The sequence below is a fragment of the Eschscholzia californica genome, unplaced genomic scaffold, assembly GCF_041429995.1.
Source record: "Eschscholzia californica isolate CP2 unplaced genomic scaffold, dmEscCali1.0.p SCAF_1, whole genome shotgun sequence".
Lineage (NCBI taxonomy): Eukaryota > Viridiplantae > Streptophyta > Magnoliopsida > Ranunculales > Papaveraceae > Eschscholzia > Eschscholzia californica.
The window spans coordinates 10388998-10412352 of NW_028238198.1; the positions used below are offsets into that span (position 1 = coordinate 10388998).

At 35.1% G+C, this 23355-nt stretch overlaps 3 protein-coding genes and 1 long non-coding RNA gene across 8 annotated transcripts; 2 read left to right on the forward strand and 2 right to left on the reverse strand.

The window, feature by feature from the left end:
• The first annotated feature begins 8295 nt into the window (after positions 1–8295).
• Positions 8296–12159, forward strand: LOC147564010 (phytosulfokine receptor 1-like). Its single transcript, XM_086642765.1, has one exon. It carries the CDS (start codon positions 8777–8779, stop codon positions 11861–11863), a length of 3087 nt encoding a protein of 1028 aa, XP_086498891.1. The 5' UTR covers positions 8296–8776; the 3' UTR covers positions 11864–12159.
• Positions 12160–14145: 1986 nt separating this feature from the next.
• Positions 14146–18012, reverse strand: LOC147564011 (NADPH-dependent aldo-keto reductase, chloroplastic-like). Of its 5 annotated transcripts, XM_086642774.1 has the most exons (5): positions 17581–17786; positions 17333–17449; positions 16615–17193; positions 15646–15900; positions 14146–14592 (listed from the first exon to the last, which is right to left on the reverse strand). In XM_086642774.1, the coding sequence occupies exons 3-5, from the start codon at positions 17179–17181 to the stop codon at positions 14335–14337; spliced, it is 1080 nt and encodes a 359-aa protein (XP_086498900.1). In that variant the 5' UTR covers positions 17182–17193; positions 17333–17449; positions 17581–17786; the 3' UTR covers positions 14146–14334. The 5 variants fall into 5 exon arrangements, with proteins under 5 accessions (XP_086498900.1, XP_086498896.1, XP_086498894.1 ...); XM_086642770.1 differs by lacking the exons at positions 17333–17449; positions 17581–17786 and adding an exon at positions 17798–18012; XM_086642768.1 differs by lacking the exon at positions 17333–17449 and having other exon boundaries at positions 17581–17860.
• On the forward strand, positions 14589–15597 carry LOC147564012 (uncharacterized). The gene is made up of 2 exons (XR_015225874.1): positions 14589–15294; positions 15366–15597. It is a non-coding gene; the product is annotated as an uncharacterized LOC147564012 (long non-coding RNA).
• Positions 18013–20482: 2470 nt separating the features above from the next.
• On the reverse strand, positions 20483–23355 carry LOC147564013 (flotillin-like protein 4). The gene is made up of 3 exons (XM_086642794.1): positions 23331–23355; positions 22133–23268; positions 20483–21199 (listed from the first exon to the last, which is right to left on the reverse strand). The coding sequence occupies exons 2-3, from the start codon at positions 23060–23062 to the stop codon at positions 20654–20656; spliced, it is 1476 nt and encodes a 491-aa protein (XP_086498920.1). The 5' UTR covers positions 23063–23268; positions 23331–23355; the 3' UTR covers positions 20483–20653.

Below are 23355 nucleotides of genomic sequence, written 5' to 3' on the forward strand. Positions count from 1 at the left end.
TCTATTAATCTTGCTAACTTGACGAATTTAAGAGAACTTTCGGTGAGTTTTTCTTGTGCTTTAAAAGAGATGAGAATCCGCCCTTAGGGGATGCAAACTTCAGAGATAGTGTGGGATGATAATAAGGTAGTTTTGCCTCATCAACATGAGGACGAGTTGTACGTTTCAAACCCTAAAGATGTTTCGGTTTCTAGCTGCAATGCCATAAAGAACCTTAATGGCTTGCTTACGCTAAGGACCTTAAAAGATAAAAGACGTGGTGTGTGTTGGATAGACGGAATAGAAGAAATAGTCTCATCTGATAGCCTTAATCTTACAAAGTTAGAGACGTCTTCGAGTTTGCAATGTATATGGTTGGATGAGCTAAGCAACTTAAAGAGCATATGCTTGCATACCTTGGATTTCTCCACTTCGGAAAATCATTTATTTCTATGAAATTATTTATCTGATATCAGACACAATTATTTTGCCCGGAGGGAAAACACTTCGATGAGGTGCCAACACTCCCAAAAGAAGACGGTGCTTATAGGACTTTAACTTTCTTTAGTCAACATTCAAGCCCATTTAGTTATAGCAACCCAGCCCACATCAGAATGGCCATAAATAGGGTACATAATGCACCAAAACTATTTTCTTTGTTGAAAATGCACAAAACTTCTCATCATCATTGTATATTCTTTAATTGAAATATCTTTTGATGTTGTTTTCTTCTTTCTTACTCAAATATATTGGACTTCCTAAAAGTTGTTGTCACCCAACTCCATGATGATACTCTTTCATTCTACTTCTCTCTAACTTCGGATCTTTTTAACAAATTTGAAAAGAAAAATTCCTACAAAGATACTCGAGCTTCATTCCGACATTGAAAACTCAGATTTGCTAGACAAGGAGCCGAACTAAGTTGTACTATTACCTTCTTTGGCAAATTAGCTTTATGTGTCGGAACTAGAACCGCTAGTGAAACTTACTTTGGTTGAATTTAGTATGTATGCATCTCAGCTGGAGAAATTATGTTGGATTAGACTATTTTTTCAGAAATCGACAACCATTATCAAATTTTCTTTTGACGTCTAATTGTGGCCATGTTGGCTATTTTTAGACTAATATAAGAGGCTAGAAAGTTCAAATGTAATTCGCCCGGACATAAATATTTAAGTGGTTTTTCAAACAACTCAAAGGATTAAATTGCGATAAAGTAACTTTATAGTAGTCTTCAAATAACTTAATGCAAGGAGTCAAGGACCACTAAAGTAATATGCTTGCAGAGAGTTACACCCAAGCATTGAAATCAAAATTCTTGGATTTTTAATTAACAAGCGAGTTGTTCATAAGGCTAAAGTAGAAGTACTTTTGTTTGCAGTGCTTTTGATTTGTGCATGCAAACAATTCATTATTGACACAATCTAGTGGAATGGAAATGATTTGCTTTAAGAACTAAGTCTATGAAAATTAAAGAAAAATAATTTACTTCAAAAAATATTATATATATAAGCAAAACTATATTAATTGGTTAATTAGTATATAGATAATTTACTTCATACATCATACATGCATGGAAGTTCAAAGTCATCCATGTTAAGCGTGAAGTCCCAGTCAACTTCTGGACTAATTGACTAGGATTAATTTAAAATAAAAGACTTGACTTAGACTTAATTTATTTTTATATTTTTATTTTAGAACTTTATGTTAAGAAACTGTTATCTTTATTTCTTAAGCGATCCCTATATAAAATAACTCAGAACTACTAGGCATGCGTGATGCGTATGATCCGCCATTTACATTTCATGCTGGTGTCCGTTATTATTATACTTACAAAAAATGTTTAATTTGGTAATGCACCTATTCCATAATACAAAGGTCCAAGATTGATCACATACAAGTGCAAATTCAGTTTTGTTGAACTTTAGACTAGTAATTTCGCAGAACTTTAGGGGCCTTCAGTCCCTGTAAAATTTAAATTTGACAGTTATCGTACTTATCACATGGTATTTCCACAACTACTACCATATATTTAGCTTGCTTAAATCCACCTTAAGGAATTAGAGATATTAGTGGTTGTGGGCACCTCCTTCAAAAATGGTTGTGGTACTCCAAGAAAATCAAAGATAAGAAGAGCTTCATCAACCTATGCATTCTTCCGACAACATTTTGGATTATTTGAGTGAAAGAAATACCAACATACTTGAAGCAGAAAGAATATAAAACATAGTTGTTAAGATTAAGGGGTTGGTGTTCCATTGGAGAATAAAACAACCATGGACCAAGACCACAAATTTTAATGACTTTATCTGTAATTTGGATGCCAGGCTTGAGACTTTTAATGTAACCAGCTTGTAAATTTGTTCAAAGTTTTGGGAGCATTTTTTGTTACAATTACTTTGCTTTTTAATGAACTATTTCGTTTTTCTTCTAAAAGAAAAAGACTCAAAACTAATCTAAGTGTGTCATTCAAATGAGTCAGACAAAAATAAAATTCTGAAATTCGACTCTAGATAGAGATAAATTCAACCTCAAGTCAGACCGACAGTCGGCGAAGGGCTCCCCGCTTCTCGCACCAGAAAGAGAGAGAGTGAGAGGAGAGATGATGAGAGAGAAGAAGGAATTTTTTTTTTTTTTTTTTTATTATGTTTGAAGGTCTCCGGTTAAAAAATTGGACAGTCGATGACCTTCGCACGTGAACATAATGAGGTGACAAGAGAGGTGAAGTGGAGGAGAGAGGTGATGAAATGGAAGAGAGAGAGAGATGAGGTGGCGTTTATGTTTTTAATTTTTTTTTGGAATTAACTTCATTTTAACCCCTAAGGGTAGTTCTGAGAAAAATTGCAACTTTCTTGATTTTGGAGACCAAAGTCGAACTGTCGGACATTTACAGGGGGCCAAGAGGGTGAGTTGATCACAAATTAAGAACCAAAAACTAATATTTATATATATATATATATATATATATATAGGGAGCGCCCCTATATTACTATAAGTGAATGGGGATCGCCTTTGGAAGCGTTCACGAAGCGTTCACCGATAACCAAAGCGTCGCTCCTTCCTTTGGATTATGTCGTGATTCATAAACCCGGAAACGAAACAAAGTTCGTCCCTTTCGTCAAGTAGGCATATGAACCACTTTTGCTTTGCCTTAAACTCTATTGGAACAAAGCAGAGAAGGAGGCTGAATGGAGAAAGGAAAGGGACAAGGGCGGCCTTGCTTGGCGTGAAGGCTGCTGGTTTGGGAGTAGGGTACGGTACTAAAGGTCCTCGGACTTCCAAGTGGTTTTTCTTTTGGGCAGCTGTTCACCGTTGGATCTCGCCAATACAACCCCCTATAGTTTTCGTTACCGAGAATATATTTATATATATATGGATGGGCCTCTAGGCTGTAGATCTCTTTGAAGAGTCATTTGAAACCAAAGATGGCTTCCAACTCTTATTTTGTTTCATGGAACATTTTTGCCTTTTAATAGGAATCCAATTTCTTCTTTATTTGCTAAAGAAACGGAATCCAATCTTTATTAGTTAGATTGGTATTTTTTCTAAACCATGTCTTTACAAATGGAAGTTCTTCTCACTCTTCATCAAACCAAAGAGGGACATTGGAAGAAAACAATTAGAAATAGTTACATAGGTTCATAACTCTACCTTTTTCCTTTTTCTTTTTCTTTTCCTTTTTGTCTTCCATAGATTTCCTTTTTCTAGGTATGTCCAATTAATATTAAATATATTGAAGTGGACTTGAATAAATCACTAATAATATTGAGTAGTTCAATTGTATTCTTCAATTCCCAAAAATAAATAAATAATTGTATTCTTCATTTTAATACACAAATAATATTGCTATGCATCAATTCTCTACTTTTTTTTTGTAGAAACTCGAACGTGATTCTCCACTTAAATATCTGACCAATTATAACCCTTTATCCGTCGACCATATTTTTTTTTCTTAAATTTGGAGCACATCATGTTTGAAATTCATACAATGAGTCAAATGATAATTGAAGAACAACATAAGTGATCCGGTTTAGGCCATGGAAAAAAACTGATTATTACCGTTAAGTCTCATTAAGAAAAACAAAATAAAAAAAGTAAACTAAGCTCGATCATCTACTTCTTATATAGGATATACAAGTGTTTTTTCATGATATATACTGCACAAAATTGTCAAATACAGTACATTAATGTGACTCCTTGGACATAAAGTGGTACTTAATCATCTCAACAATTAATATAAGATTGGTGCTATATTGTGATATCAACCTTTTAGGAATTTAATTATGTGCATAATATTAGTTTACAAGTACCATATATCTCAATTCTTATTGGCCACCCTAGCAAATGGATATCAATTGACTATATTTTCATTTTTATATAGTACTTCTTATAAGTGGATACTAGATTAATTATTATTGTTATTATTATAAACAAGTGTTAATTCAATATATATCATTATGGATCTTTTTAAATAATTTTTGAGTTTTTAGTCCAAAAATCTACCCTTAAACACACATTTAGTCCACCCTAATATTAATATAGGATTTTACGCCAAAATAATAATTATAATGGATATTTAGTGCAAATTACTTAAAGTATGTCTAGATGTCAAAGTTACAGTGTTTTTTCTGTTTATTGATTCTTGTTTTGTTTCATAAAGTACCTGTTATTTATTGTTAAAGTTTCATACTTTATTTCATTTTTTTATATATGGCATACATAACACATTATGTATTAACAATGTTTCTTTCAAAACGGTAAAGGACTAAACATTCATTTTCTGAGAAGATTGGACCTTAAACCCCTTTTTTAACTTTATTTTAGACTTAAAACCCATGGACCCCTTTTTAAACCACTAAACTTTGTCATATTTGTATAAATCAACTCATAACCCATTATTATCCTCACTAGTAAATATGGGTTCATGTCAGCATCCCAATTTCAGTTTTTAGTCATGTGTTTGGGTTAATATAGCAAGGCGATTGATAATTAACAACAAATTTAATTTTTAGAAATAATCTCAGAGATAACCATTACGACAATTAAGTACATTATAAACTTCGGATGAATGGGGAAGAAATGGAAAAAATTGGTTCATACATTTTTCATCTTAAGATAACCATTAGGATCCAATTAAGTACATTATAAACTTCGGATGAATGGGGAAGAAATGGACAAAATTGGTTCATACATTTTTCATCTTAAGATAACCATTACGACACTTAAGTACATTATAAACTTCCGATGAATGGGGAAGAAATGGACAAAATTGGTTCATACATTTTTCTTTGACAAATTTTGTAAATTTAAATTTAGTATAGCACTTGTTGATTAATCTACCAAATGGTAAAACCAACTACCTGTAAATTAAGGGACAAAAACTAGTGTAGTACAAACTTGAAGTGGACTTTTTTTTTTTTTTTTCATTTTTATTTTTTAATCTGCCTTTCTTCTCATTGCATGTTTTGCTTTTGGTTAGATTACAATGATGATAGGTTTCTTATACTAAGTGCTCCACTAATTTTTAGAGGATCAAGCACTTAAATCTCATAATAATAGACAAACCTTATCTATGAAGGTTACTAATTTTTTTATAGAAGAATATAAGTTGGAGTTCCATCATTAAAGAGGGTCAAGCACTAAAAAAGTACCTTTTTCTTTGTTTTAATTTAAGTTGTGGTGCTGATCTATTCCTTAACCTATGAGTTTGTAGGGTTATAACCTCAACCTCATATGAAGACAATATTTGAGAGAGAAACTCACAATCACTTCTAAGTACAAGTGGGAAATGCACAAATGGTAGAAGTCAAGGGCATATGATCTATAAAATATGTTTGGGTCCAACTTTAGATCTTTAAAGTAGAAAAGGAAGGGAAAAATATTAATGGTTGGTTAGGTTATAGGTATTATTATTTTTTAGAAAATATTTCATTTGCAATTTGCCCACCCCTATTGTTTGATTAGCTACATGTGTCAAACTTTGAAACAAATATTCTTTACAAATCATATTTGTTTTTTAAGCAAAAATATATGCATCCGCACAAATATTTGTTTCAATATACAACAAAAACTTAACACATAAAGTTGTCTAGATTTTTCGTGGAATTGAAAAAGAAGCAGCAACTTGGATATAATTATACTATTGATTTCGAATACGGATGTGAGAGAGAATGTGTTGTTTATCACTTTATTGGCGAAGAATATAACTTCTAATGTGTAAACACGAAAGAGAAATGAACTAGGGGTGTTCGTTGGTTCGGTATCCAGTATTTTGGTGACATCCGTTACCAAACTACTCATGGTTTGGTTAGTGATTATTCAAACCGTTACCAAACCGATCAGAGCTTGGTTCGGTTACTAACCAAACCATCATAAGCGGTTTGGATACTACTGGATACCAAACCATTCATAAAAATCAATTTGTTCTCCATGAAAATCGGCGAATCGAGTTACTTTCTTCATACATTGACGTATAAAATCAAGACAACACTCCTGAAAAACCTGGAGAAACAATCAAACTAACATATGCATCGAAAAACCATTTGAAACATGAAAGACATGTGCACGTCCACCGTCGAAATATTATATAGTAGCTAGTAACATTGATCATACATGAATTGTTTTAATCTAATACTAGCTAGTAACATTATATTGTAGTAGTGTTGTTGTTTTGTATGGGTAGTAGTTATTCTTATTTATAGCAACTTGATGAAAGATATGTATTTGTATGAAATCATAGAGATATGATAGATGTATTTTAGAAAAAATTATGTAAATATATAATTATATATATATTAATTGAACTTGACTGGTTCGGTTTGGTTTTAATGGTTCCTAAAAAGTGCATCCACTTACCGAACCAAACCTGTTGGTTTTTGAAAATCTACAACCGTACCAAACCACTCGTCGTTTGGTTTGGTTTGAAAACCGACTGGATCGGTTTGGATTGGTTTAGTTTGATTGGTTCGGTCTATTTTTGCACACCCCTAAAATGAACCAATTTACTGTCACAACAGAGCCACTATCAATACTACACACCTATACACCTACATTTTTCATTGTCTTTCATTTACTAATTTCTAATGTATTAGTGCTCAACATGCACGGGAAAAAAGAAAATAGGGTCTACCCGAATCTCCTAAAATTTCGCATCCAACCCTGCTCTCGCCCCTTTGATAAACGTCATCGAACATATTGAATCTTTATAATATCCACTATGATTCGTAGGAAACAACAACGATAGTAGTAGTAAACTAATATTCATGTATAGACTTCGATAGTAGAAAAAGTGGGGGTTGCATACATAGAACCTACATTGTTCAATCTTTAATAAGTGCATAAAAGATTTGTATTGTAACCAAACTGGGCTAAATATCTATGGTTATGCATATATGTTTTACTCAATTTAGAGGGTAAAGCTTGTAACATGTAAGTGGAAGAGAAAAAGGAAATATAAATTCAAATTCAAATATGGTATGGTCAACTAGAATAGTGATGATCGGTACTCTATGATATTTAGGCAATTTTGGCTTGGCAAACAAATAAAGAGTGGGTCACCCACACTAAGTTGTTGCTTGAGAGTTTCAACAACAACAAAAAAAAAAGTTGTTGCTTGAGTAGTTGGACATAAATGGCTGTTCATGTCATTAAATCACAAAAAAGGGGATTTTGTAACACACAAATCTAATTATCTATCTTATAGGTGCTTACGGTGTGTGGTTAATGTACGAACAAGCTCATCAGAAATTTACTCGAAATTCTTTTACATGATTCAAATTACTAGAATATCTTCACAAAGTAGTATTATTCTTGAATTCAGTTCCGACAATACAAACATAAGAAGACACTAATAATTATCCCAAATGAAAGAGAAATCTTGTTCACAAATACAATTTTCAGTACTCCGATATAGTTTTTTTTATTTGTGTTGTTTGATTTAACTGAAATTAAAATCAACCCGAATTAGTTATCCAGACGAATCTAGGAGTTTCAAAATCGAAATTAGACAATTTTTAGTCCTCCGTGGAGTAATTTTTTTTTTTTATCTGTTTTATCGGTATGGTTTGATTTAACAGAAATCAAAATGAACCCAGATGGGAGTTTTGAAATCTAAATTAGTCAATTCAGTCTCAAATCCCAACAATTAAAAACGAAAAAGAAAACATTAACTTGAGTTTTAGGTCAAGTGAGCATAATGTTGAATTCTATGTGAAGTACCCGAGTCGATCCGGCATAGACCTGTGACAGAAGTCTTACCGGTGACAAGAAATCTTAACTGGTTTTAGCAGGTGACTGACTAGTAGTAACTCTGCCAGTCTTCCTTCCACCTTACAACACCTAATAATCACACTGTCCCTACCACTAACGTCTCCCCTTTTTCTCTCTCTCTCTCTAAAAGCGCACGAGATAGAGAGAGAGAGAGGCAATCAGTCTTGGTCTTGGATCTTATAATCAGACGCCAAATTGGTCGAAAGTCAAACCCCAATCTTCTTTCTTCTTCTTCTTATATTTATCTCTATATTTGACAGGTTTGTCTCCTTTACTTCTTCTCTACAACTAACAAGAAAACCTCATCTTCCCTTAGTTCTTCTTCTTCCTTATGTTTCTCTTGAACAATTTGGAAGTTATTAGAAAAATCTCCCCCCTATACTAGATTTCTTTGGAATTCAAAAATGGGTTTTGCAGCAAACTGATATTCACACTGAAATTAGAGCTACCCATTTGTTAATTTTTCTTTTTTTGATTCTATTTTGAAGAAGAAGCAGAAGAAGAAAGGTGGAGGTTAGTAGTTGAGTTCATGGGGTTGTTTAGAGAAATGGGTATTGGAGATTTATGGGTTTGGTTTATTTTTCTTGTTATCTTTTCTAAAGTTCAGATTTTGAATTCTCAAACCCCAATTTGCAATTCAAATGATCTTAAAGCATTACAAGGGTTCTTCGAAGGGATAGATTCTGGGCTTGAAATTTGGGGATCATCATCATCAAATTCCAGTACTTCTTTATCTTCTGTTTCAAATTGTTGTAATCTAACTGGGGTTTCATGTGATTCTTCATCATCAAGAGTTATTGGATTAGAGATTAGAAACAAAAGATTAAGAGGAACTATAGCTGAATCTTTAGCTGATTTAGATCAGCTTAAAACTCTCAATCTATCTCAAAATTATCTAAAAGGCATAGTTCCATCAAAATTGTTTCTTTTACAGAAACTAGAGTTTCTTGATTTGAGTTTTAATCAATTATCTGGTTCAATCCCTATGGAGATTCATCTACCCTCTATCATCATATTCGACATTTCTTCGAATTCCTTCTCTGGTCCTATTGACTCAGGTATCTGTGAAAACTCAACTCAAATTCAAGTTCTTAATCTAGCCATGAACTATCTCAAAGGAAAATTCCCACCTGGTTTTGGAAATTGTTCTTCTTTGAAACAACTAGACTTGAATTCTAATCTTTTCAGTGGGTATTTGCCCGATGATTTGTTCACATTACAGAATTTGAGCAGATTAAATCTTCAAGATAACTTGTTTTCTGGGCTATTGAGTGATAAAATTGGTAATCTCTCTAACCTTGTTCAATTAGATATTTCCTTGAATAACTTTTCGGGTAATCTTCCTAATGTTTTCGATAATTTTAGAAAGCTTAAAAGACTTTCAGCTCATTCGAATAGGTTAGTTGGGCATTTACCAACTTCTTTATCAAATTCTCCCACAATTGAGTTGCTTAGTCTTAGGAACAATTCACTTAATGGCTCAATAGATCTTAATTGTTCATCTATGGTTAGTTTAACATCACTTGATCTTGGTTCGAACAAGTTTAACGGACCACTTCCAGATAGTCTTTCGACTTGTCGTGGGTTAACGATGGTTAATCTTGCTCGTAATAATCTCAATAGCGAAATCCCCGAGAGTTTCAAGAATTTGCATTCTCTATCTTACCTTTCATTATCGAATTCAAGTCTTCATAATATTACTTCTGCTCTTTCGGTTTTGCAAAAGTGTAAGAACTTAACTACTCTTGTTCTTACTTTGAACTTCAAATCTGAAGAAATGCCTGTAGATTCAAGTTTAGTCTTTACCAACTTGAAAGCTCTTGTGATTGCAAATTGTGGGTTGACTGGTTCAGTCCCACAATGGTTAATGAGCTCAACTAATCTGCAGTTACTAGATATATCTTGGAATCAGTTAAGTGGAACTATTCCGAATTGGATTGGTCAGATGGAATCCCTCTTTTTCTTAGACTTATCGAATAACTCTTTCTCCGGAGAGATCCCGAAAGGCTTAACCAAACTTCAAAGTCTCATAAATCGTAATCTTTCATTGTTAGATTCCTCTCTGGACTTCCCTCTCTTCATGAAGACGAACCGAAGTGCTAGGGGTTTGCAGTATAATCAGATTAAAAGCTTTCCACCATCTTTGGATTTGAGCCATAACATGCTTAGTGGACCAATTTGGCCTGAATTTGGGAACTTAAAGAAACTTCATCTGTTCGATTTGAAATGGAATCGTCTTGAAGGACCTATTCCAGCCGAACTTTCGGGTATGACTAGCTTGGAGACTTTAGATTTGTCACATAATAATCTTACTGGAGCGATACCTTCCTCGCTTACCGAGCTAAGCTTTTTATCGAAGTTTAGTGTTGCTTATAATCAATTAGTTGGGAAAGTCCCTTCGGGTGGTCAATTCTTAACTTTTCCATCCTCGAGTTTTGAGAATAATCGAGGTCTTTGTTACGACCACTCTAACTCATGCTCTCCGAACTTCAAGTCTTCTCCTGTCTTAACAGAAAAAGCGCGGAAAAGCAAAAGTGGTATTATCGGAATGGCTGTTGCAATTGGATCAGGAACAGTTTTTCTGCTCATAATCATAGTCTTGGTTGTCATGAAGATTCATAACAGAACTCGGGTTGATCTTGAAGAAAGTAGCGATGATTTCATTGATAAAGAGACGGATACATTAGGATCAAGATCAGTGATCCTATTCCAAAATACAGAGATTATTAAAGAGTTATCTATTGAAGATCTGTTGAAATCAACAAACAACTTTGATCAAGCAAATATAATTGGGTGTGGGGGGTTCGGTTTGGTCTATAAAGCAATCTTGCCCGATGGAAGAAAGGTCGCAATTAAACGACTGTCTGGTGACTGTGGGCAGATGGACAGAGAATTCAATGCTGAAGTTGACACTCTCTCAAGAGCTCAACACGAGAATCTCGTCCTTCTTCAAGGTTATTGCAGATGCAAATCCGATAAGCTTTTAATTTATTCCTTCATGGAGAATGGGAGTTTGGATTACTGGTTACATGAGAAACTTGATGGTGCTTCCTCACTCGACTGGGATACAAGACTTCGAATAGCTCAAGGGGCAGCTAGGGGATTGGCTTACTTACACCAATCTTGCCAACCTCATATCTTACACCGAGACGTAAAGTCAAGTAATATCCTCCTCGACGGGAACTTTGAAGCCCATTTAGCAGATTTCGGGCTGGCAAGACTTATTCGCCCTTATGACACTCATGTCTCGACTGATCTAGTTGGAACTTTGGGATATATTCCGCCTGAATACGGGTTAGCTGCGGTTGCTACTTTTAAAGGGGATGTTTATAGTTTCGGAGTTGTTCTTTTGGAGCTTATAACGGGTAAAAGGCCCATGGACATGTGCAAGCCCAAAGGTAGCCGTGATTTAATCTCGTGGGTTCGTCAAATGAGGACCGAGAAGAGGGAAACTGAGGTATTTGATCCATGCATATATGACAAAGACCGTTACGAGGAAATGTTACTTGTTCTTGAAATTGCTTGCCTTTGTTTGAGCGAATGCCCAAAATTGAGGCCGTCAACACAACAAATAGTCTCATGGCTCGACAACATCAATCTAGATACAACTAAATGAGGAAACAAGATGATTATCGTGTGCGATGGGTCTCTCTAACGAGGTCAGCTGTAAATACTTTATCTATATTTTCGCATACTCGGAGTTTTGATTTCCAACATAGGGTTTTAATACCTAACATATCAACTTTGAAGTTGAGTGTTTGTAGAAATTTGTGATGTGTAGTTTACGAAAATTTCGCTATTTGTGCAAATAAAAGAAGAAAATAGTTTTACTTTTGCTTTGGGACTGCTCGTACTATTTTGTTCATGTGGATAGTTTATAGAAAATAATAATCTTGGAATCTTCACTGTTAACATCTTTAGTTTAAATTATAGCTCTTTCTATAAGCAAGGTAGATTATGGAATTTGCTATCGATTTGGGTTTTGATATATCTTATACTCACTGTCTTTATTATTTGTTCTAATTGTGGATAATTGTTAACTAGCCTACTAGATTTGGGGAAACTAGGAATTTGTGAGTGTCAAATTTGTGGGCATCCGACTCATGACAATGAGCGAAGAGGTCTTAGATATTATATTGTTGGTTCTGAAACTTCCATTTGTCCGTGTGGGGCGGCTATTCGATATCTAGTTTCAAGAGCACTTAGAACCAGTACTTGTTGGAGTAAAACTATGATATGGTGTCACTTTCACAGCATATATGAGAAGCCTTTTGGTTATCTTTGAGATATTATTGTTTTTTCCTCTTCTTTTTTGTAGGCATTTTTTAGTGCTTTGTGTTTGTTGGAAGGCTGTAGTTGGACCTCCTGTTTTCTTTTTATTATCTTTTTTGGCTATCATCTCTTTCTTTTGTGGATGCGATTCCGACGAGACCACCACAGAAAAGAACAGCTAAAAAGTACCCGACTCCTGGCTAACTAATATTGTAACTTGATCGGGTGGGTGTCTCTTAGAGACCCTGTTTGGTTATCAAGGAAAAGTTCTTGGGAGCAACTTTTGCCGTCCCACATCCCCAAAGACCTCCTGTTGGATGTTGTTTACGATAGGCGGGTGCCAGCACCTCTCGCCCATGATTTTATATTTGCGGTGAGCCCAGACACACTGCAGAAGGCCTCGCACACTTAGAGGTACTCGGAGTTTTACCTTTGATCCAGACTCTGAGTTCACATCCAAGCGATAGATAGTGTAACTCGCATTTGGAGATGAGCCACCTCCAATCCTTGTTTCATCTGTGACGGTTCAATTATGGCCTACTTATTTGATATTGTTCACCATTACGCCCCACTATGAGATCATGGTATCATTCCTGGCAGAGTGCCCAAGCCACTTAAAAGACCTTGCACATCCCAAGATAAGCATTGCCCTAACACACTCTTGTTTTGAGTGGTCTTTCGAGTATTTTGGGACTATAACATCGCACCTAATCAGAGTCGACATCTCATAGGTTGCCGAATGTTGGAATACGTTACCAGATACTCTCCTCCACTGTACGTACCGCGTACCCGATTCGCCGTACCCGAATTTCATACCTTTTTTAGGTGGGTTCACGATCCAGTACCCCAAAATTAGTGTACCGGAATTTTTAGTCTTAATTAACCTAAAATCTTTGTAGAAAACTATAAATTCGACTAATTAAGTAGTTAAACTACAAATTTTTTTTCAATTGGCTTGTTAGATTGTAAGTTTGATGGAGAAATGATGTCTAAGAGTAGGTGTATCTATTATAAATGCATCATAGAGAGTATTTATTGTCTGTGAAAAATAGTCCAAAACGTATCGAACTCGAAAATGGCGTAGCGGAGAAGTACACCCCTAGCGTACCCGATACTCACATGATTGCGTTCCGCGTACCGGTACCCGTACCACGTACCGGAGCGATCCGCGTTCCAGGTAACCTTGGGTTGGATCGTAACAAAACCTACTCACTGAACCGAAAGGTTCTTTATCCAGAAGCTTCCGAACCCAATCCGACAAACCACTGAACCGACGGGGTTCCAGACCCAATTTATCAACCCTCCTGCAGGTGAGAAAAAACATATACTGGCTAAAGAGTGTATGAAGAGCCACCCACCCTATAAACGTCTCTACTTCTTATGCCTCTTTCTATCCAAAGGTATTATAACAATGGTGGCACGAAAGGCCACTTTGTCCTCTCTAAATAGCTTCATTCAACACCACAAGTGCAAAAACTCGTCTCTTAGTTTTATCATTCATTTTATATTTCTCCTCAAGCTGGCAAAGACATCCATCTCGCCTCTCATCTGTTCTTCCTCTATCGCTCTCCCGCCTCTCTCTACCGATCAACGACAGAGAAATCATGAACATAATGAAAAATATCATGAACAACTCACAAATCAGTCTTCACTTGCAACTCTAGATTCTGTTTACATTTTCAAATTAGGTTTCATTTTCATAAGTAGCTAACTGAGGAAGGATACAAAGAAGACGATATTACAAGTAATGGTTGATAACACAAGATGAACATATGATTTGTAACTTTATTTCCACAATGTCTGAGATAGAAACAATTAAGCATTGAATTCATAGTCATCTTCCATCTCATGCACAGCTTGGAGGGGACTACTTCCGAAAGAAAACCCAATCTCCGAAGAATTTTCAATCCCATTTCCGAACAAACATACCTGAGGTTCAATTTTGTTCAATCGGTTAAATTCTTCGTCTGTGAGTGACCAGCTAAAAATATCGATATTCTTTCGGATTCTGTCCGGCTTCAAGCTGCAAGGGAGGACACTAGTTCCTCTCTGAAGTCCCCATCGCAAAATAATCTGCAGCAGATTATAAACACAGATTGGATTTTTAATCATCTGCACTTTTAGGATCGCTAATAACAATTTAAACATGGATGCCGTTACTTTGTATAAAAGACAAATTTCAACCACGTTTTACCATCTAGTATAATCAGCCAAAATAACGAGAAAAAGTTTTTGTAACAGAAAAATAAGAAGGCCATTACGATGGGTATAAAATACAAGTGGCAAAACTACATGTCGAACTAACTGATTTATTCTAAGGGATTCGTAGATATTGATTGAATTATAGAGTTTATATGATAATGTTATTCAATTGTATTTCGTCGTTAAACCCGGCAGTCAATTCTACCACAAAAACGAACAATAGAACATTTACATATGAAAACAATAATTACTAATATCCTTTTTGCTTAGTTTCGAGAATTCTAGTTGTTACGCTGAAGACGTCTTCTCTTCCACAATGACATTAACATACAATTATGACCCAACAATTTATTTCATTACGTAGAAAAATAAAAGTTAATATCATAGCCTAACAATTTTTTTCATTTATAATCCTCTTCTCATTTACAAAACTTTCTTGTTTCTAGTCTAAAGAAGAAAGTATTGAAGTAGTCCTTTGTCTTTTTCTCCTTCGGATAGCATCTTCCTTATATAGTCTAACGTGAATAGGATGCCTCCTATATGTGAACACGATTTGTTTTGAATATGTTATCAGTTTATGTTTCTACTTTTGATAGTTTGCAAGTAAAATTTAAATTTCTTGACTCATTGTGGGCAAGTGTCAGGTCTATGTAATGAGTTTTGAGTAAACAAAATACAAGCTCTGTTAAGTGATCTAATGGAGACGATTTTTGAGGGATCAAGATATGCTTCTGCAATAAATTCAGATCAAACACTATTTTCCTTAACAATTTAATTCTTCTGGATCTACAACTTTAAGGAAGTAGTTAATGAAGTAATCTGAATAACGTGAAGAGAGACATTATTAGATCAATCGCAAAAATGTGACTACAATTTCAAGAGATAACAAGAACAGCTACATTATGAACAAGGATTACAATATACCTGTTCAGGCGTCTTTTTATGGCGGTTTGCAATTTCAGCAACAACAGACAATTTCAACATAGGGCCATGAACCGATCTTGACCTTCTAAACGATATCCGAGGAGTTCCTGGTTCCTCATCACCACTGGATCCAGTGTCAGATAGTCCTTGACTAGAAGTTGGTACTCCTAAAGGAGTGTGAGCAGAAACATGTATGCCCTTTAATTGACAAAATTTCACAAGTTCATCTTGTCTCCAAAAAGGGTGCAACTCCACCTAATACAAGCCAATCACAGAACAATCAAAAACTTGATAAAGTTCACCGAGAAGTATCTCTTTGCGTCTAAAATTACACTATCTGCAGTAATTTGGTCTGTACGGAAAGGTAGGAACAAATGCATCTTCAATTTCTTATTGTTTCTTTTGGTGCGAGAGAACAAATTTGGTTCTCTCGGCATCCTATGGGGACTTCCCTTGTAATTGGGACACTTCAATAGTTCAATTCAACATTGGGAATTGAGTATTAAGGTGTACATATATACATACATACATATTATACACCTTCAGAAAAAAATCGCTATCACTAGAAGCGGAAACCGACACTCAAGTAGATAGAAAGAATCCTTCAAGAAGCTAGAGAAAACATAATGTCATTGTAGGCGTCAAACTGACTCAAACAAAGGTTGTCGGGGCTTAGGCTTCGAGCCTATTGATTATTTCCCTATTTATCAGTTAATTGCTCTTTACGTGCTCATCATATACTAATATTAAGTTAGATAACAATAAGTTGACCAGACAGTTTTAGGCAGGGATATTTTTATTAGGGTTTGAGCTCTAAACTAGGCTTACACTATAGAACTCATTTTCACTTTATTGTAGAAAACCCTACATGTGGTCTAGCCGCTTTTTAGAACAAAGAAACGAGTAATTTATTCAATATTAACTACTAAAATTGAAAACTCAATAGAAACCTAAAGAACACGAGTATACCTGATTAACAGCTGGGACAATTTTAGCGAACTGTAGAAGTTCAGTGATCTGTTGAACACTAAAATTACTAACTCCGATAGATTTAACCAGACCAAGCTCCACTAAACTTTCCATGGCTTTCCATGTTGGCATCAATCTCTGTGAAACTTGTCTATATTCACTACTCGACTTCCATGGAGGATCGGTAGCATCACCAAATGCCAAATTCTCCGGCCAATGAACCAAATAGAGATCCAAATATGACACTCCAAGATTCTTAAGCGAAACTCTTACTGAATTCTCTATTCTCTTTATCGAATTTGTAGTACAATATAATTTAGAAGTCAAAAAAACATCTTCCCTCTTTAATTCACCATTAAAAGCATCTGCAAGTGCTTCCCCAACTTCGATTTCGTTCCCATAAAGATGGGCACAATCTAAATGACGATACCCTACTTCTAAAGCTGTTTTTACAGCATCAACACAGAGATCTCCACCATTCTGCCATGTTCCAAGGCCTATAGATGGAATTTTCGCCCCGGTATTCAATATGTAGTAGTTTCCAGTAGCAACTCCTTTAGCTTTCATTTTCTCAATTTCCTGCAAAACAGAAAAATCGACAGCAAAACAAACAATCAAATGTAAAAAAGAACCCAAAATTCAACCTTAAGAACACAAATTCAATTAGAAGAGAAAAACCGAAAATATAAAAAATAACATGGATCATCAAATAACATACCAACACAATAAGAAGCCTAAATTATCAACAAAGGGATAAACAATCTAACAAACAAAAAGATCAATCAGAAACTTGGAATGGGTGATCAAATTCTACAGACAGAACATGCTTGCTTACCTTCAAAAGAATGCAAATAAGAAAAATTAGAAACCCTAGAATTTCACATATAAAATCTCAAATAAACCCAAACCCAGAAATCAAAACTTAAAGGGAAAGAAAACCCAGGTCAAAGAATTCAATAAACCTACCCAGAGTACAAATTGCAGTGTGAATTCAATGTTTTTCTCTCTCTATATCTTTCTTTATTCACTTTCTCTCTCTAATGGAAGAATGAAGACAAACAAAAGAAGAAGAAGAAGATATATTACTGTATTATTATACTGCATTATTTTATATAATTTTTGTTTAGAGAAGAAAGAGAAAAGAAAAGGGGGAAGATAATAAAACTGGGATTGAAAGTTATACCTAATAGGAGAAGACTGAAAATCTTCTAAACAACCTCACCTACCCAAAGTAACAATCACAATCATTTTCAATATATCTTCCCTTTTCCTTTGAATAGGCAACCAAACTTCTGTCTCAGAAAAGGTCAAATGAGTCATTGATAGAGAATCCAATTAGAACACGATTTTAAAATTATGGTGGCTAGTGTTTATCCATTTCTCAAATTCCCGACAGGTGGGGTGGGGAGTAACATTTAAATTGTCTGACTAGTAGATTTTCGTGTTTATCACATGTTGATGATGTATCAAACTGATATCAATATGTGAGAGAATCCCCATCCGATAGACGGACTAAATGAATTAAAGTACATTTGATCATTTAAAAGTTGAACAAACCGAACCGAACCGAACCAACTGACTCTATATTCTGTATTATTATTAGTTTATAACATTGACTTTATTCTCGATTTAGAGATGTTCTAATGTAATCTTATTTGTATGCTTCATGCCTCATGGCCTGTCTTGAAAGAAATGATCCCTCTTAGATAAAACATTCTAAACATTATTTTATTTTTTATTTGTAATTCTAAATTCCATCAAAAAGTCAAATGTTTAATTATGTTATTTTTTGGGGCTACGGGGTTTTGAATTCATTTCAGGGTCCAAAATAGGCCAGGCTATGGGTGTTTAATTCATTTCAAGATCCAAAATAGGCCAAACATCCACGCTCCGAAAAAGATGAGTGCAGGATCTTTTGCATAAGAGTCGGATTTTATTTTATTTCCTTGTAAGGTATTACGAAACTACATAACACAATATGATGGTTCATGACATATAACATTTCAGCAATCATTACGATATAGCATTTCTTTTATATAGCTCGTATTCTTCGACTTTGATCTAAAATTACATTTTCTGAAAAGAGGATTAGATATATGTAATCTGAGTTTGTAAGATTCATCAATCACAAGTGAAGTAAACTATCCAAATAACCAAAATCTCTATAGTTTAATGTGATACTTGAGGAAAAATTTAAATAAAGACTACTAATTTCTTTACAATTTTGATTGCCAAAATATTGCCCATCTTAGTGACACAGGTGGTATTGTTCATCGTCTTATCGATATTGTTCATCTTAGAGATTACATGATAATCCGCATTGAAAAAGTGCTTGGTAAAGATGTTAATCTAGATCGGGTATGAGTTTAAGGATACAGCTTGAATAGTGTTATATACTACTCTTTTGGGTACATTTAATTAGATGTTGTGTACATAGTTTTTGTTTTCTATATATACATTTATAAACCATGATCATGAATATCTCGCACACACAAGCTGCTGTTGGTGTTGTAGTTCGTCTGATGAGGAAAGAATTCTCATCGGTTAAGGACGTGTATGGCACTTATTAATTGTGCTAGCTTTTCTGAGTTATAGTTTTGCTCCGGGCAACCTGTCTTTGTCAAGTTTTCGTCTCCGAGAGATTGCAAACGGTGACATTATATCAACACTATCATCGTAGTCTTAATTTAACACTGAAATTTGAGAAATTCATTGAAGATGTGCAAACCTCCTTCAAGTTCAAAGTTCCGACCGTGGTAGTCGTATCTCGTATGATGTATATGTTAGGAGAAGCGGGGAGAGCCATTTTCAAATGAAAGAACGAGAGACGGTTTGGGTGCTTGTGGAAAGTCCGGACTGACTACTCAGATTTAGATCCTGAAGTACACCTTAACAGAAGATTGATATGTCAGACAAGAGGTTTAAGGTGCAAGAAAGTGTGCTATTTCACAATGGGTATCCAACCATACATGGCAATGGCTACTTAAAATCTGCTTTATTAGCTCGAAACCTACCTAGCTACTCTTATAATCTATTTCTTTTGTAGCGGTTAATATGTATGTCTAATGCTATAGGAAGAAGCAGTTTGACCTATGGTCCACGATGACATGATGGCGGGGGCTTTCTCTCTTTCAACAGCGGTGCGTCGGCAAGCTACCTAAAGACGTTCTAGTAGATGCCCGCTACAGCTTAGATGAAGCTGCAACAGTTTGTCGTTACTATCTTAGGTATGTTTATTTTCATTCAATTATTTTTCGTCGTTCTCAGTTTCAGTTGGGATGTTCAAGCTTCTTCCCCATTCTCATCTCTTTGAGATTTCTAAATTATGACAGAAGATTAGAACTAAACGACGTATATTACCGGGTTTATATAGCTATACATTATGTATCCACTCCTTATGTTGGTAAAAATGCTTGTAGTTTCCTTATTGAATTAGTTTTTTGATAAAAATGTTCGACACTTGTACAATCAAATATGTCTTTTTGTTGGCTACTTGACATACAAACGATATCTTGAATTGCAAGCAAAGACCGATAAGGCGCTAGGCCCTTTATGATGAAAAATGGAAGAAGATGTTCTACTTGGGAAACAGAAACGGTTCCAAGATGAGATGGTTAATTAGCTAATTTCATAAGAGATAATCGTCTCAACATTATCTAAAGACCTCTCAACATATTATAATGTTCAAGGACACCTGCACGGGTATGAGTGTAACGTCATCAAGAAGATTAGACGATAAAAAAAAGTTGATTTTTAGACTCAAAATTAGATTGTTTTCGAAGTAAACATCATTTTCGTTGTCGAACACAACCTTTAGGTAGGAATTCTTGAGTGAGAGAGAGATAAAAAAAGAGAGTAAAAGCAAACATACTTCGAACTTTAAACTCACATTAAAGACCAAAACCCGAAAACGTTAACTTTTGAATTTTTAAACAACTTCCCGAACACAATCATTCTTAAAACACAAAAAACCATCCACAAGAACTAACCTATTATAATATTTCAGATCCGTAACTTAGTAATATTTAAATTATTAATTTCAAGCGGGTTTAGTATTAGTGGTAGAAGTCGAACGTGCCAACCATGTTGGCGGAGTCATCCCTGTCTGCTCCTCCACAGTCTGTAACAACGGTGGCAGCATCTTATATACTCCTGCTATCTCCTTCATCGCTCCTCCAGCAGCACCACCGGTAATATCTCCACCAACACCACTACCCCCGGACGAAGAAGAATCAGTAGTCCAGATACTTATCTTCGGTTTCAAACCTTGAACTGCACCAGCATTAATCTTGGCAATATCTTGGTACATTCCACCATTTATCATCAAGTAATCTCTTAATGCACCATAGTTATCATTGAAAGCTTTTAATAGAGTTCCAACATAAATGCCTTGAGCTTCTGCTAAAGCAACCAAACCTTCTGCTTCTTTTCTTTTCGCATATACTTCCCCGTCAGCCGCCTGTTGTCTAGCATAGAGTTGTGCCTCCGCAGCAAGCCTTTGAGCCTCGGCTGATTTCTCCTTCTCATATAAATCCGCTTCTGCTGCTTTTTGTTTCTTGTACAAATCCCAATTTGCTTCTTGTACCTGATTTTATTTCATTGGTGGACAATGAAATTTCAACACATAGAAAGAACTTATTTTTCCGAGAAACTGTAAGATTCAAATTGAGTAACCCGATAGAGAGTCGAGAGATATGTATGATATATGTCAATTTCATATCCTATCATTATAAAACTTTAAGATTGTGTATTTTAGAGGTCAAACTCCATCAAATTGTCGTCAAGACGCTACTCCTAATGGTCTAAGTCGAAAAAGTTATTTCATATTTTCAAGGGCCGCACTCAAAAGTCTTTGGAAAAGTTATATTCTTAATTTTGTCATGTACCACTTGACAGTTTCCCATCTCAACTCTAATAATTTAAACAAATATGGGTCAATCTCTAACAAACACTCTAATTTAGAGGTCAGAGTCAGACCAATAAATTTTTGGACATTTTTTGTGTGGAGTAATGGTAGTGGAAATTTATTTGGACAGATTTTATAGGGGAGAGGTGATTTTCATGAAACTTCTTCCTCAACTTCAAAAGTCTCCAACCCAAAAATTGAAGTCACATTCCTACAGTGACTCTTTAACTTTGACCTAATTATACAAAAAATTGACAGCCAAGATTAATTGCTTGCTTGATGTAAAAGGTAAGTAAGGTAAAATTAGGTCAAATAGCCCTAACAGAATGGCTATATAAAAAAATAGCCCCTTGTTTAAACCGAAAATAAACTCGAAAGATTATTTTTCAAATACCATATTGACTAAGGGTATATGGGCCAAAACAATACTCAAAAAAAAAAAAATTTAAGGATCTCCGGTTGCAACAATTACTTACGAGTTACGACTTACCATCTATCTCCATCTATTGACAATGCAATCTTAGGCTTAATGGAAGTTAGTGGTCAAAAAGATGTCATATCGGTTTCTGAGTCAGACTTCGAGTAAAAAAAAAAGTTTGTTAGTAAACTTACCTTGATGTCATATTCAACACTAGCTTTGCTAAGAAACTCAGCCTTGAGCTTTTCGGTTCGAGTCAAAGCATTCTTCGATTCGACTTCCCTTTGCAACTCAGCCTCCTTAATTGCTACTGCCTTAACTGCTTCAACCTCAGCTAACTGTGCCAACTGAGCCCACTTTGACTTTTTAGTAGCCAAAGAAGCATTAGCCTCAGCAACTTCAGCCTCCCTATGGTTCTCAAAGATCTTAACTTCAGTCTTAACCTTAATCTCTTCTTTTTGCCCTTCTCCTTGTCTTTGTATCGAAATAATCTTTGTATCCGCGTCTATTTTCGCTGCATTCTGTAAGGTTTGTCCACTCCTTAACTTAGCACCAACTTCACCTTTCATCTTAGCTTCGGCTACATCGACTTTCGCCTGGTTTGCTGCTTCATTCTGAATCTTCTGACCCAAATACGAAAAATATTCGTGTCCTCGAACATCAACAAGTTGCTTAATATTTGCATTATAGATTAACAACCCAAATTGATTAAGTTCAAGTTGAACTTTCTCAAAAACTTCTCTTTTAAATTCTTTAGTACCCTTAAAAACATCTTCCATAGTCATTGAAGCAGCAAGAACCCTAGTTTCACCTTCAATTATACCTTGAACTAGCTCTTTAACATGGCTAGAATTACCGTCGTGACCCGAGAGAAGTTTCGCGTATTTTAAGAGACTTGCTTCATCTTCAATACGAGGACCGATTGTGAAAACTGCAGGGAGGACGAAAGCAAGTTTTTCGGAACTCATGGCTTGAACGTCGAAAGTGTAATTGACAGGCGAAACATCGAAGACATTGCAAGATTGGCCTGGTAGAATCCATGCTTTCTTAGCGAGTTTGATATCGGGTATTCTGAAACCGGTTATCACTAGGTACTCGGAAGCTTTGGCAACCTTGTAACCCATATTTGAATTCTAGCAGTACTAGTAGTAGCAACAAGAACAAAAGAAAGAAGATGAGAAAAATAAAAGTTGATTTTAATTGAGCTCTCGGTGAAGATATTTATAAACTCCAATTGAATTAAATTTGACAGAGTAGTACATTATTTAGACTCTATTTATAGAGATAATGATCAATAACAACTCAAGGCTTATCCCCATTAAAGGAAATTCTTTGACCCATTAACATACAAACACGTTAACAACTACTAGTATTAGCCTAATAGTATAATACTCCGTATAAGACTATCTCATGTGCA